General features: G+C 41.9%; 1 protein-coding gene across 1 annotated transcript; it reads right to left on the minus strand.

The window, feature by feature from the left end:
* Positions 1-539: 539 nt before the first annotated feature.
* Positions 540-935, minus strand: LOC142179973 (uncharacterized). Its single transcript, XM_075250879.1, has one exon. The coding sequence runs from the start codon at positions 933-935 to the stop codon at positions 540-542; it is 396 nt and encodes a 131-aa protein (XP_075106980.1).
* Positions 936-14,169: the final 13,234 nt, after the last annotated feature.

Below are 14,169 nucleotides of genomic sequence, written 5' to 3' on the forward strand. Positions count from 1 at the left end.
TACATGTATTCTATCTTCTTTTGTAGATCCTAGTAGTTCAGTATAAAAATCCACAAAAGCCCCTGCTATCCCCTCCATGTTAGTGACCATACTACCTTTGGAATTCTTGATTGAAAAAATTTTGTTGGCATTCCTTCTAGCCTTCATAAAACTATGAAAGTATATATTATTCTGGTCTCCTTGTTTCAGCCACTGCATTTTGCTTTTTTGCCTTAGGAACTGATCACTTGCTTGCTTTAATCTCCTATAATTGTTTGCCAATTCCTGCTCCTTTCAAATAGACTCTTATTGGTGGGGCTTCGTTGAATCTGTTTTCGACACTTCTCTAGCTCTTCCTTAGCTTGTTCTGCTTTCAGTTCTATGTCACTAAATTTGTTTCTATTCAGCCGTTGGAGTACTTTCTTCAGCATGTTAAGCTTCCCCACTAACTGATACATTATTGTTCCTCTGATTTCATTATTCCAGCTATCCCCCACTCTTACCTTGAATTCAGGATCCATACTCCATATGTTTAAGTACTTGAATGGTCTGTTGATCCTCTAATTTCCATTTTCCCAATTTATCATAGCTGGGCTATGATCAAATAAGCCCTCAGTCATATAGTGGACCATAGAAACTGGCAGCTGTGATAACCAGTCCATGTTTATCAATACTCTGTCGATTCTGCTATGTACTCTGTCTTCTAAACTTTGTTTGTTGTTCCAGGTGTAATAGGCACCTGTTGATCTCAACTCTTGGAAGCAGCATGTATCATAACACTGCCTGAAATCTCTTGTTTCAGCCATTGTCACTGGGCAACCTACCCTATCTTCCTTATACAGAACACTACTGAAATCAGTCATCACATCCCATGGACCTCGAGTATGGTTGTAGATCTCCTTTATCTCCTTCCATAAGTTCCTTCTAAGTGCCATATCATTGTACGCATATACCATTGTTACATGGAGTTTCTTTCCAGTTCCTTTGTGTCTGACTTCACTATGAATTAATGATCAGTGGTTCTCAGTATGCATACTTCATATATCATTGGCTTCCACAATAACCATATTCTCCCCCGTGGGTGTTGTGCCAAATTAGTTATATACGACCATCCATCACATAGATTAAGAGAAGCTCTGTGAGCTTTGGCTCTCTTAATCTTAGTTTTCAGGAGACCAAACAAGCCAACACCACTATTATGCATAAACAGATGAATATCTCTCTATTTATATGGCTTGTTGAGTCCCCTGATATTCCAGAATCCGATCTTATCTATTAGGTAGGGGATTACCCCCACCCTTCCCATATTCTGGTCCAGCCACACCATGTTCTCCCTCAGGGTTAGAAGAACTGGTTTTGCCTTGTCTTTGATCTTATATATTCATGTCCTTGTCAAATACATCAAATGCATTCTTTGTAGGGATTTCCTTGTCAGGTAAAACAATTGCATTCTTTGTAGGGATTGCATTGTCTTCATTTGGTTGCTTCCTTGTCACCTTGTCACTAATTTTGTTTTCTCCCTTTTTGTTCCCCACTGCTTGAGTAGTTTCCTCCCCTGCTTGTTTCTCCTTCTCAATTTGTTTTCCTCGCAATTCTGCTTCTTCCTTGTGCAACTTCCTACATTCTTGCATTTCATGTCCAAAATTCTTACATTTTGGACACAATGTAGGCTTCCATTCATAGTACACCTCTTGCTTCACTATTTTCCCCACCTCATTCTCAAACATGACTTGTGTAGGGTATTGCTGATTTGTTGACACTTCAACTAGCACCCTAGCAAATGCTAGCCGTTCCTTATTGGTTGTTGTTCTGTCAGCCTTTAGAGGTTTCCCTACCATCCTTGAAATTTTTGGTAAGAGCATTCTTCCCCCAGTATTTGATATCCAAACCCTTGAGTCTAATCCATACCGAAATTCTGTCTACTCTTTCTTTGCTCATATCTATGTCTGGTTCCCATGGCTTTACCACTATAAGCTTTTTATCAAACATCTGATCTCCCTCCTAAATAACTTTGGTTCTGCTTTCAATTGTGTGGAATCGCACCAGAAAAACTCCTATATTGACTTGCGCGATCTTATCAATACCCAATCCTCCCCAAATCCTATGAAAATATTTATCAACTACAGCCAGTGGGGGATTGGATCCTAGAACATAGCGTATCACCGCCGATTTCGAGAATACAATTTCATCTTTGATATCTTCCATAGTAATTTTGATATTTTCTCCAGTCGTTTCCTCATAATTTAGGTTTAAACCCTCCGCCTCTGGTGCTGTTCCCATAATTTTACTCCATAAATTTGTTTTAGGGCTCATTTGTTCCTTACTCATCTCACTAATTTCCGTCATTTCTGCCTCTACCCTATCCGTCCAGGATCCCCTTGATTTCTCACCTAATTGAGCAACTGGAGTCTTGTCCTGTGCCATTAGGGTCTTTGCGAGAGCTATTGGTATCTTCGCCGAAGCCATTGGAGTCATCGCTAATACTTGGCTTAACCCTAATGGCACAATTCCTTGAATTGCATTAATGTTTCGCGTCTTCTTCGCATCAGCTGACTGTGGGATTCCATTTCATCTCGTTTGGTTGCTTGAATTTCCTACCTGACGTTGTTGCCCTCCCCCCCCCCCATTCTTCGTTTTCCTCATCATTTTTCAGTGTTACTTGAGAGGAAAAGTCATTCTAGAGAGAGATTATTGTCCGACCAGTGACTAAAAAATATTGTTAGATATTCACGGTTTACCTACATTAAGCTGGTTAAAATGATATTTTTATGTATGCATGTAGAGCTATCTACCTGTTTACCCGAAAAACGGATAGAGTTGAATTTGTACGTAATTCTAAAGATATGTGATATAGCTTGATACAAATCGTAAGGACAAATAGAAATATCAAAAATGGATTGCAAAGAAAGCAAAATAAGTAAGGTTGGAAAGAAGATGATTGTTTAGACTAAGCAAAATGAATCAATTAATAAAGCCTCAAAGAATAGTCCTTGAATATAGAAGAATATGGTACTTAAATTACAATGTAAGAAAAAACTGCCTTGTACAGAGATGTAGCCATCCTCTTTATAGTGGAGGATCCTACTTTAGATATAATAAAAATACATAGTGGAGACTCCATGATAAATCAACTTTTTCCTTATTCCCGCCGAGATTCTCTCCCTTAGTGTATTTGCAACGGCTCTTGTCTGTGGGCTCGAGCTCGATCGGCCTCGATGCCGGTCGGTAGTGCTTCTAGAGCTCGATACAGACTCGAGATTAGGTGATGATTTAGATTCGGTCCCAGTTGGCCTCTGCCCCTTAAGCTCGAAATCATCTCATCATAGTTCGATCCGGACCCGAGCTCGATGATGACTTCGAACTCGGTGTTTGACCTATACCTCGAATCCGAAGCTTGTTTGTACCATATTCGGAACCCATCTTGATATTATGAAGTCTTTCTTCGATCCATTATATTTCGGCCTTGATCAATCGTACGAAGGCCGAAATCTATTTCGACCGTATATAGATAGTCCCCTCGTTTCTCGAGAAGGATGTGGTAAGAAACGATATGATTCCTCAATGGCTCGATCGGATTATAAGCTGACGTTCACATTGGGCTCGATCATGACACACGTGATAGCTGTCCCGTCGATTTAGTTTTTTAAGGCATTTAATGTATGTCAGACGGTGATCGGTCACTACTAACATTGAACCGCCATTGCTTTAATCTATAAATAGCCCTTCCTTTTACCATTTACCACTTTTACATCTTCAATCTTCCAAATTTCCCAAGTTCATTTTCGTACCCTCTAAGCTTATTCGCAAATCTGTGATTCCTCTTTGCAAAAGCCCTTCTTCAAATTTACCAAATCTTTATCACTTTCTTCTATTCTTGACCTTTAAATTCGAAAATAGCAAAAACATCGCAAACCATTCCTCAGAAAGAGAAAGGTTCATATTCATAGTCTGCCACCGACGAAACACCGGTAGAGCCACGACATGAGGAGTGCGTTCCTAGGGCGTGTGTTCTTACCTCTAATTTCAAAGTCGATAAAGGCTCGTTGGTTCCCGGCCAATGTGAGCCAGTATTGAGGTACATGTGTTCGATAACTGAGAGGCACCTCAAATAGCTGAAAAAAGATTGCAATTGGGAGGGTAAAGAAATAATAATCCTTTCTTCTGACGAAGATATCACCACTTACGTGAAAGGGTTTTTAAGTGTGTATACTTACCCTTTCACTTTAGGTCCCCTTGATTGTGTTATTATTGACTTCTGCCGTCAATACCAAATAACCCTAGGTCAGGGCCATCATTCTTTTTGGCGGATCATTATTTTGATTCGATACTTTGTGAACAAAATCGAGGGGATGCCGTTCACCCTCGACCATATCATCTGATTGTACCGTCCTCGCCTTTTTAGAGGAGGGTTAATAAAACTTCAGCGTCGGGCTACATGTTGATCTCAACTCTTGGAAGCAATATGTATCATAACACTGCCTGAAATCTCTTGTTTCAGCCATTGTCACTGGGCTGCCTACCCTATCTTCCTTGTACAGAACACTATTGAAATCAGTCATCACAGCCCATGGACCTCGAGTATGGTTGTAGAGCTCCTCTATCTCCTTCCATAGGTTCCTTCTAAGTGCCATATCATTGTACGCATATACCATTGTTACATGGGGTTTCTTTCCAGTTCCTTTGTGTCTGACTTCACTATGAATTAATTGATCAGTGGTTCTCAGTATGCATACTTCATATATCATTGGCTTCCACAATAACCATATTCTCCCCCGTGGGTGTTGTGCCAAATTAGTTGTATATGACCATCCATCACATAGATTAAGAGAAGCTCTGTGAGCTTTGGCTCTCTTAATCTTAGTTTCCAGGAGACCAAACAAGCCAACACACCACTATTATGCATAAACAGATGAATATCTCTCTGTTTATATGGCTTGTTGAGTCCCCTGATATTCCAGAATCCGATCTTATCTATTAGGTAGGGGATTACCCCCACCCCTCCCATGTTCTGGTCCAACCACACCATCTTCTCCCTAAGGGTTAGAAGAACTGGTTTTGCCTTGTCTTTGATCTTATATATTCATATCCTTGTCAAATACATCAAATGTATTCTTTGTAGGGATTGCCTTGTCAGGTAAAACAATTGCATTCTTTGTAGGGATTGCATTGTCTTCATTTGGTTGCTTCCTTGTCACCTTGTCACTAATTCTGTTTTCTCCCTTTTTGTTCCCCACTGCTTGAGTAGTTTCCTCCCCTGCTCGTTTCTCCTTCTCAATTTGTTTTCCTCGCATTTCTACTTCTTCCTTGTGCAACTTCCAACATTCTTGCATTTCATGTCCAAAATTCTTACATTTTGGACACAATGTAGACTTCCATTCATAGTACACCTCTTGCTTCACTATTTTCCCCACCTCATTCTCTAACATGACTTGTGTAGGGTATTGCTGATTTTTTGACACTTCAACTAGCACCCTAGCAAATGCTAGCCGTTCCTTGTTGGTTGTTGCTCTGTGAGCCTTTAGAGGTTTCCCTACCATCCTTGAAATTTTGGTAACAACATTCTTCCCCTAGTATTTGATATCCAAACCCTTGAGTCTAATCTACACCGGAATTCTGTCTACTTTTTCTTTGCTCACATCTATGTCTGGTTCCCATGGCTTTACCACTATAAGCATTTTATCAAACATCTGGACTCCCTCCTAAATAACTTTGGTTCTGCTTTAAATTGTGTGGAATCACACCAGAAAAACTCCTCTATTGACTTGCGCGATCTTATCAATACCCAATCCTCCAAAAATCCTATGAAAATATCCATCAACTACAGCCAATGGTCAATTGGATCCTAGAACATAGCGTATCACTGCCGATTTCGAGAATACATTTTCATCTTTAATGTCTTCCGTAGAAATTTTGACATTTTCTCCAGTTGTTTCTTCATAATTTATTCTTAAACCCTCCGCCTCTGGTGCTGTTCCCATAATTTTACTCCATGAATTTGTTTTAGGGCTCATTTGTTCCTTACTCATCTCACTAATTTCCGTCATTTTCACCTCTACCCTATCTGCCCAGGATCCCCCTGATCTCTCACCCAATTGAGCCATTGGAGTCTTCGCCTGTGCCATTGGAGTCTTTGCGAGAGCTATTGGAGTCTTCGCCTAAGCCATTGGAGTCATCGCTGATACTTGGCTAAACCCTAATGACATAATTACTTGAATTGCATTAATGTTTCGCGTCTTCTTCGCATCAGCTGACTGTGGGATTCCATTTCTTCTCGTTTGGTTGCTTGAATTTCCTACATGACGTTGTTGCCCTCCCCTCCAATTCTTCATTTTACTCGTCATTTTTTAGTGTTACTTGAGAGGAAAAGTCATTCTAGAGAGAGATTATTGTCCGATCAATGACTCAAAAACATTGTTAGATCTTCACGGTTTACCTACATTAAGCTGGCCAAAATGATATTTTTATGTATGCGTGTAGAGCTATCTACCTGTTTACCCAAAAAACGGATATAGTTGAATTTGTACGTAGTTCTAAGGATATGTGATATAGCTTGATATAAATCATAAGGACAAATAGAAATATCAAATATGGATTGCAAAGAAAGCAAAATAAGCAAGGTTGGAAAGAAGATGATTGTTTAGACCAAGCAAAATGAATCAATTAATAAAGCCTAAAAGAATAGTCCTTGAATATAGGAGAATATGGTGCTTGAATTACAATGTAAGAAAAAACTGCCTTGTACAGAGATGTAGCCATCCTCTTTATAGTGGAAGATTCTACTTTAGATATAATTAATAATACATAGTGGAGACTCCATGATAAATTAGCTTTTTCCTTATTCCCGCCGAGATTCTCTCCCTTAGTGTATTTGCAACGGCTCTTGTTTGTGGGCTCGAGTTCGATTGGCCTTGGTGTCGGTCAGTAGTGATTCTAGAGCTCGATACGGACTCGGGATTAGGTAATGATTCGGATTCGGTCCCGGTTGGCCTCTTCCCCTTAAGCTCGAAATCATCTCATCATAGTTCGATCCGAACCCGAGCTCGATAATGACTTCGAACTCGGTGTTTGACCTATACCTGGAATCCGAAGCTTGTTTGTACCATCTTCGGAACCCATCTCGATATTACGTAGTCTTTCTTCGATCCATTATGTTTCGGCCTTGATCAATCGTACGAATGCCGAAATCTATTTCGACCGTATACAGATAGTTCCCTCGTTTCTCGGGAAGGATGTAGTGAGAAACAATATGATTCCTCAATGGATCGATCAGATTATAAGCTAACGCTCACATTGGGATCGATCATGACGCACGTGATAGCTGTCCCGTCGATTTAGTTTTTCAAGGCATTTAATGTATGTCAGACGGTGGTCGGCCACCGCTGACATTGAACCGCCATTGCTTTAATCTATAAATAGCCCTTCCTTTTACCATTTACCACTTTTACATCTTCAATCTTCCAAATTTCCCAAGTTCTTTTTCGTACCCTCTAAGCTTATTTGCAAATCTGTGATTCCTCTTTGTAAAAGCCCTTCTTCAAATTTACCAAATCTTTGTCACTTTCTTCTATTCTTGACCTTTAAATTTGAAAATGGCAAAAACATCTCAAACCATTCCTCAGAAAGAGAAAGCTTCATCTTCATAGTCTGCCGTCGACGAAACACCGGTAGAGCCACAAACTGAGGAGTGCGTTCCTGGGGCATGTGTTCTTACCTCTAATTTCAAAGTCGATAAAGGCTCGTCGGTTCCCGGCCAGTGTGAGCCAGTATCGAGGTACATGTGTTCGATAACTGAGAGGCACCTCAAATAGCTGAAAAAAGATTGCAATTGGGAGGGTAAAGAAATAATAATCCCGTCTTCTGACGAAGATATCACCACTTACGTGAAAGGGTTTTTAAGTGTGTATACTTACCCTTTCACTTTAGGTCCCCTCGATTCTGTTATTATTGACTTCTGCCGTCAATACCAAATAACCCTAGGTCAGGTCCATCCGTTCACCCTCGACCATCTCATCTGATTGTACCGTCCTCGCCTTTTTAGAGGAGGGTTAATAAAACTTCAATGTTGGGCTACCAAGGCTCTGTTCTCGAGCATTGACGAGGACAGGGATCGAGGCTGGATGGGCAGGTTCATTCGATTAAGTACTTCAGACCTGATTCCGACTGAAAAGATGCCTTTTTTCGAGGAGTGGAATATGAAACGTAAGTTTGATTTTGCTGTTACTTCCTTCTATTTCGCCCTTTCATTTCTTTTCTCACCGATATTCCTCTTTCTGTGATACAGCGGTTCCCTGGATGCCCGGAGCAATTCCCGATCTCAAGAATTGGGTACGAGATTTGGCTTCGACTTCCACATACTACGAGCGCTCATGGCGTGATTTGTCAAAGGGCCGATGGGAGCCCCCTTCTCGTACCTTTTGGTAGTTCGAACGAGACGCTTTCCATATACTTTAATAAAATTTTCCATATGTAGGTGTGGGCAAAGATGCGGTTTTGAGGCCCTCGTCCATCGAGGAAGAGGAAGAGGCCTCTGTCCCAAAGTTGGTGAAAGATAATAAAAGGAAAAGAGCCTCCGTTCCCGAAGACCCAAAATCGAAGAAGAGGACGGCTTGTAAGCCGAACAAGAATACCATTCTTTTGATCGTAGAATCAGTTATGCATATAAGGGATGAAGACAAAGAAGAAGAAGAAAATAATGGGTCCGCGCTGGCGGCCTGAACGAAGAAGACCACTGACGTTCCAAAGGCAGCTGGATCGATGGTGGTTCATAAGGCTCCGCCTCGAACTGAGGATATATCGGAGAAGGATTCGGGCGGAGTCCCCGAGTTGTTGGAGATCGAAGATGCTTCCCATCGAAGCCAACAAATGGGGGATATGTCTGAAGGGTCCCTCCTTGAATCTCTTCGAACTGAAGAGAATGCTCCAAGTGATTCATTTGGCGTAGTAGCAATCGAAGACTCGCCCAACTTCCCTGCTTTTTTTGGAGGGGTGATTCGGGAAGCCCAAGATTTGGGGGCCCTCGAACTAGATAGGCCTCATGATGGAGAGGATCCTTTTCATGACCTTTTTACTGGTGTCGAGGATGTTGCCGGTACAAGTGATGCATCAGACCTTTTTCACAGGGTGCAACAGGCTTTGAATTAGGTAAGCCTTAAATTATTTTGTTGATATTACTTTAATATTTGCTTTTCTTTTCTAACTTCGTTTCTTTTTTGCAGGCCGCGACAGTTCATCAAGAAGCATGTTCTCGGTCCCAAACCGAGCTACATCGATATGAGGCCGATCTTCAATGGGTTACTAAGGAGAGGAACTACCTTAAAATCCTCTTAGGGCAAAGGGCAGAGGAAATAAAAGTCCTCCGAGTTGAGTTGGCAAAGACTCACCAAGATCAGACCGATCTGTCCGAGCAGGTAATGATACTTTTAAAATCCTATGGGCTTGATACCAGAATGATGGCTAATTTTTTGGTCTCACAGTTGCAGTAGAAAATTAAGATGATTAGGAAACTCCGTGAGGAGGTCGATGTGATAAAAGCGGAGTCCTTGAAGTGAAAAGAATGTATTGACCGCTTTGCTGCAGAGAAAGAAGCTGCTCGAACTCAATTATCAGCGACCGAAAACCAACTTCAAAGTATGAAGGAGAAAGGCTCGGTTCAAGCAAGAAGAATAAATGAGCTCGAGGCTCGGTTGGCCTCTAAACTTGCCAAGGACGAATCTGACGCTGAAAAGGCAAAGACCGATGCGGATGCACTCGTGGCCATCTATCGGGCCGATGCTGAAGCTTCCCAGGTCCAAGCAAGAGAGGCAACCGATACCGCCAATACTCGAGCACATTGGGTCGCTGAACTTGCTAAGTGCTGATATCGGAGGGAGACCCTTGATGAGATCCATGCTCGAGGTTTCGACCTCGCTGAAGAGATAAAAATGGACAAAGAACTCAAAGCTGATGCTGAAGCCTTGGCTTCCGATGATGATAATGATGATGGGAGTAAAAGTGGGTCCGAGAGGGGGGTGGGGGGGGGGAGTCCGGTGGAGAAGAGACCGCTCCCGGAGATAGCCAAAAAACTTAGCCCTTAGTTTCTATGTTGTAATCAATCGTGTAAACAATCTTGCATATAAAATATCTTTTTATTTTACCGACTTGCTTCTATTTTGTTTCCTGCCTTGTGAAGATTTTATTTATGACTTATGAATGTTTTCATAAGGATTTAGGCAATCTGATCGAATTTGGACCTCGTAGCCTTTATAACCGAGTGGGCATTTACTCAAGCTTGAAATAAGGTAGCCCATAGGCTTAGTAGTCGAGTTGAGTGATTTGTTCGAACTTGCAGTATGATGTAGCACTTAGGCTTAGTAGTCAAGTGAGTGATTCGAACTCGAAGTAATGTAGCATGTAGGCGTAATGGTCGAGTGAGTGCTTGATCGAACTCGAAATAAGAATAGCCCGTAGGATTAGTAGTCGAGTGAATGTTTCAAACTCGAAGTTATGTAGCCCGTGGGCGTAATGGTCGAGTGAGTGCTTGCTCGAACTTGAAATAAGAATAGCCCGAAGGCTTATTAGTTAAGTGAATGTTTCGAACTCGAAGTAATGTAGCCCGTAGGCGTAATGGTCGAGTGAGTGCTTGCTCGAACTAGAAATAAGAATAGCTCGTAGGTTTAGTAGTCGAGTGAGTGATTCGAACTCGAAGTAATGTAGCATGTAGGCGTAATGGTCGAGTGAGTGCTTGATCGAACTCGAAATAAGAATAGCCCGTAGGATTAGTAGTCGAGTGAATGTTTTGAACTCGAAGTAATGTAGCCCGTAGGTATAATGGTCGAGTGAGTGCTTGCTCGAACTCGAAATAAGAATAGCCCGTAGGCTTATTAGTCGAGTAAATGTTTCGAACTCGAAGTAATGTAGCCCGTAGGCGTAATGATCGAGTGAGTGCTTGCTCGAACTCGATAAGAATAGCCCGTAGGCTTATTAGTCGAGTGAATGTTTCGAACTCGAAGTAATGTAGCCCGTGAGCGTAATGGTCGAGTGAGTGCTTGCTCGAACTCGAAATAAGAATAGCCCGTAGGCTTATTAGTCGAGTGAATGTTTCGAACTCGAAGTAATGTAGCCCGTAGGCGTAATGGTCGAGTGAGTGCTTACTCCAACCCGGAGATTTATCTTAATCCTGTTTGCATAATAAATCTCGAAATAGAGGAATGTTTCTTGGATATAATATATCGGTAAAGAGGAGAACTTTATTTGCAAGTCATTATACATGTGTTCATGTTTTGCGTCAGGGCTCAGGCCAACTATATGAGCATGGTTTGTTTTGACTATTTGGCTCTTACAACTTTTCCTATTGGAACCATGTTGTTACGAAATAACTTTCTTGCATCAGTATTTGATATATTTGAGGGCTAATGTCCTCCAGTATTCGAGGTCGATTGTAAAGAGGCCTCAGATACTGTCGAATTGTTTCCAAGTACAGCATGATCATTGGTTTCCTCATTAAAAACCTGGTCGAAAAGCCCATTTGGGATAAGACCGGTCTAAGGGAAAAAGAGTACAACGCATGCTTTCAGACCTAAGGCTTCGTATTGAAGGATCCATCCTAGCTCCTAATCGGACTCCTGCAGGGGTTAGTTTCGAAATATAAATGAATATGGGAGGGTCATACCTTAACAGTAGTATTATTTTAGGTGTGACACATTCCAATTGCTTGGTAGTTGTTTGTCGTTTATAATACCGAGCTTGTATGATCCTTTTCCGATGTTTTCGAGAACCTGATACGGTCCTTCCCAATTCGGTCCTAGTTTTCCTTCGTTTGGATTTCGGGTACTGAGGGTGACTTTGCTTAGCACTAAGTCCCCTAGTTTAAAATGGCGAAGATTGGTTCTTCGATTATAGTATCTTTCGATTCGATGCTTTTGGGCGGCCAATTGGACAAGAGCAGCTTCTCGTTTTTCATCCGATAATTCGAGGCTAGTGTTCATAGCCTCGTTATTTGACTCTTCTGTTGTATACCGAAACCTGGTACTGGGTTCCTCGATTTCGACTGGAATCAAGGCTTCAGAGCCATATACTAAGGAGAATGGGGTCGCCCACGTACTAGATTTTGATGTTGTTCGATTTGCCCAAGGAACTTTAGGTAGGATTTCTCTCCATTTTCCCTTAGCGTCGTTCAGCCTCTTATTTAGGTTTTGAATGATAGTTCTGTTTGTTGATTCGGCCTGTCCGTTCCTTCTGGGGTGATACAGTGTTGATATTATCCTTTTTATTTTTTGGCCTTCGAAGAATTTTGTCACTTTGCTGCCGACAAACTGTTTCCCATTGTCACAGACTATTTCGGTGGGTATCCCAAATTGACATACGATATGATCCCAAATAAAGTCTATAACCTCTTTCTCTCTTACTTTCACGAACGCATGTGCTTCAACCCATTTAGAGAAATAGTCAGTCATAAATAAAATGAACTTAGCTTTACCTGGGGCCGATGGCAGAGGACCGACGATATCCATTCCCCATTTCATGAATGTCCATGGGGATAGGACTGAGTGAAGTTTCTCTTCGGGCTGATGGATCATTGGTGCAAACCTTTGACATTTGTCACATTTTCGAACAAACTCCTTTGCATCTATGCCCATATCGATCCAATAATACCCTGCCCTGATTATTTTTCGGACTAATGAATCGGCACTAGAGTGATTCCCACAAGTGCCCTCGTGTACCTCACGTAGGATGTAATCAGTGTCTCCTGACCTAAGCATACCGCCAATGGTCCATCGAATGTCCTTCGATATAGCGTTCCATTTGCAGTTAATGTGAATCGAGCAGCTTTGGTTCGTAGGGCCCTCGAATGTTTAGGGTCCGATGAGAGCTTTCCACTCTTTAAGTATTCAATATATTTATTCCTCCAATCCCAGGTTAAGCTCGTAGAATTTATCTTGGCATGACCTTCTTCGATCACAGATCTAGAGAGTTGAACGACAGTCCCCGAGCTTATCTCGCCTTCCTCGACCGATGATCCCAAATTTGCAAGTGCATCAGCCTCACTGTTTAGCTCTCGTGGAACATGCTGTAAAGTCCATTCTTTGAAATGGTGCAAAGTGACCTGCAGTTTGTCCAAATACCTTTGCATTCTATCTTCTCGAACTTCGAAGGCTTTCTTTACTTGATTTACCACCAGCAAAGACTCATACTTGGCTTCGATGACTTCTGCTCCCAAGCTTTTAGCTAGCTCGAGACCTGCAATCATGGCCTCATACTCGGCCTCGTTGTTAGTCAACCTAGTAGTTTTGATAGATTGCCTAATAGTGTTACCCGTGGGTGGCTTTAAATCAGTGCCTAGCCCGAACCCCTTCACGTTCGAAGTCCCGTCCGTAAAAAGGGTCCATACTCCCGATGACATACCTAATTTTAATGAGAGTTCTTTTTCGACTTCGGGTACGAGGGTCGACGCGAAATCGGCCATGAAGTCCGCTAAAATTTGAGACTTGATGGCCGTGCGGGGTTGATATTCGATATCGTACCCACTGAGTTCGACGGCCTATTTGGCCAGTTGGCCTGGTAGTTTGGGCTTGTGCAAAATATTACAAAGCGGGTAAGTTGTTAATACGCATATGAGGTGACATTGAAAGTATGGTCTTAACTTTCTAGAGATGCTTATTAGTGCAAGTGCCAATTTTTCTAGGTGCGGATATCTAATTTCTGCTTCTCCTAAGATTCGACTTATATAATAAACGAAAAATTGCGTACCTTGATCTTCTCAAACTAGAACACCGCTTACCGTGATTTTCGATACTGCCAAGTACAAGTAAAGATTTTCGTCTGTTTTTGGAGTATGAAGCAGTGGTGGGCTCGATAGATATCGTTTTAATTTCTCTAATGCCTGTTGGCATTCCGGGGTCCAAGCGGAATCGTTCTTCTTTTTGAGTAGAGAGAAAAATTTATGACTTCGATCTGACGACCAAATAATATCGGCCTAGCTGCAATCTGTCCCGTTAGCCTCTGCATGGCTTTCACGCTGTCCACGATGGTGATGTCTTCGATGGCCTTGATTTTATCAGGGTTAATCTTGATCCCCCGATTTGACACCATAAAGCCGAGGAACTTGCCCGAACCGACCTCGAAAGCACATTTCTCGGGGTTGAGCTTCATGTTGTATTTCCTTAAAATCTCGAACGTTTCTTGCAAATGGGTCAAATGGTCCTCTGCGCGCAG

Source organism: Nicotiana tabacum, chromosome 4 (genome assembly GCF_000715075.1).
Source record: "Nicotiana tabacum cultivar K326 chromosome 4, ASM71507v2, whole genome shotgun sequence".
Taxonomy (NCBI): Eukaryota; Viridiplantae; Streptophyta; class Magnoliopsida; order Solanales; family Solanaceae; genus Nicotiana; species Nicotiana tabacum.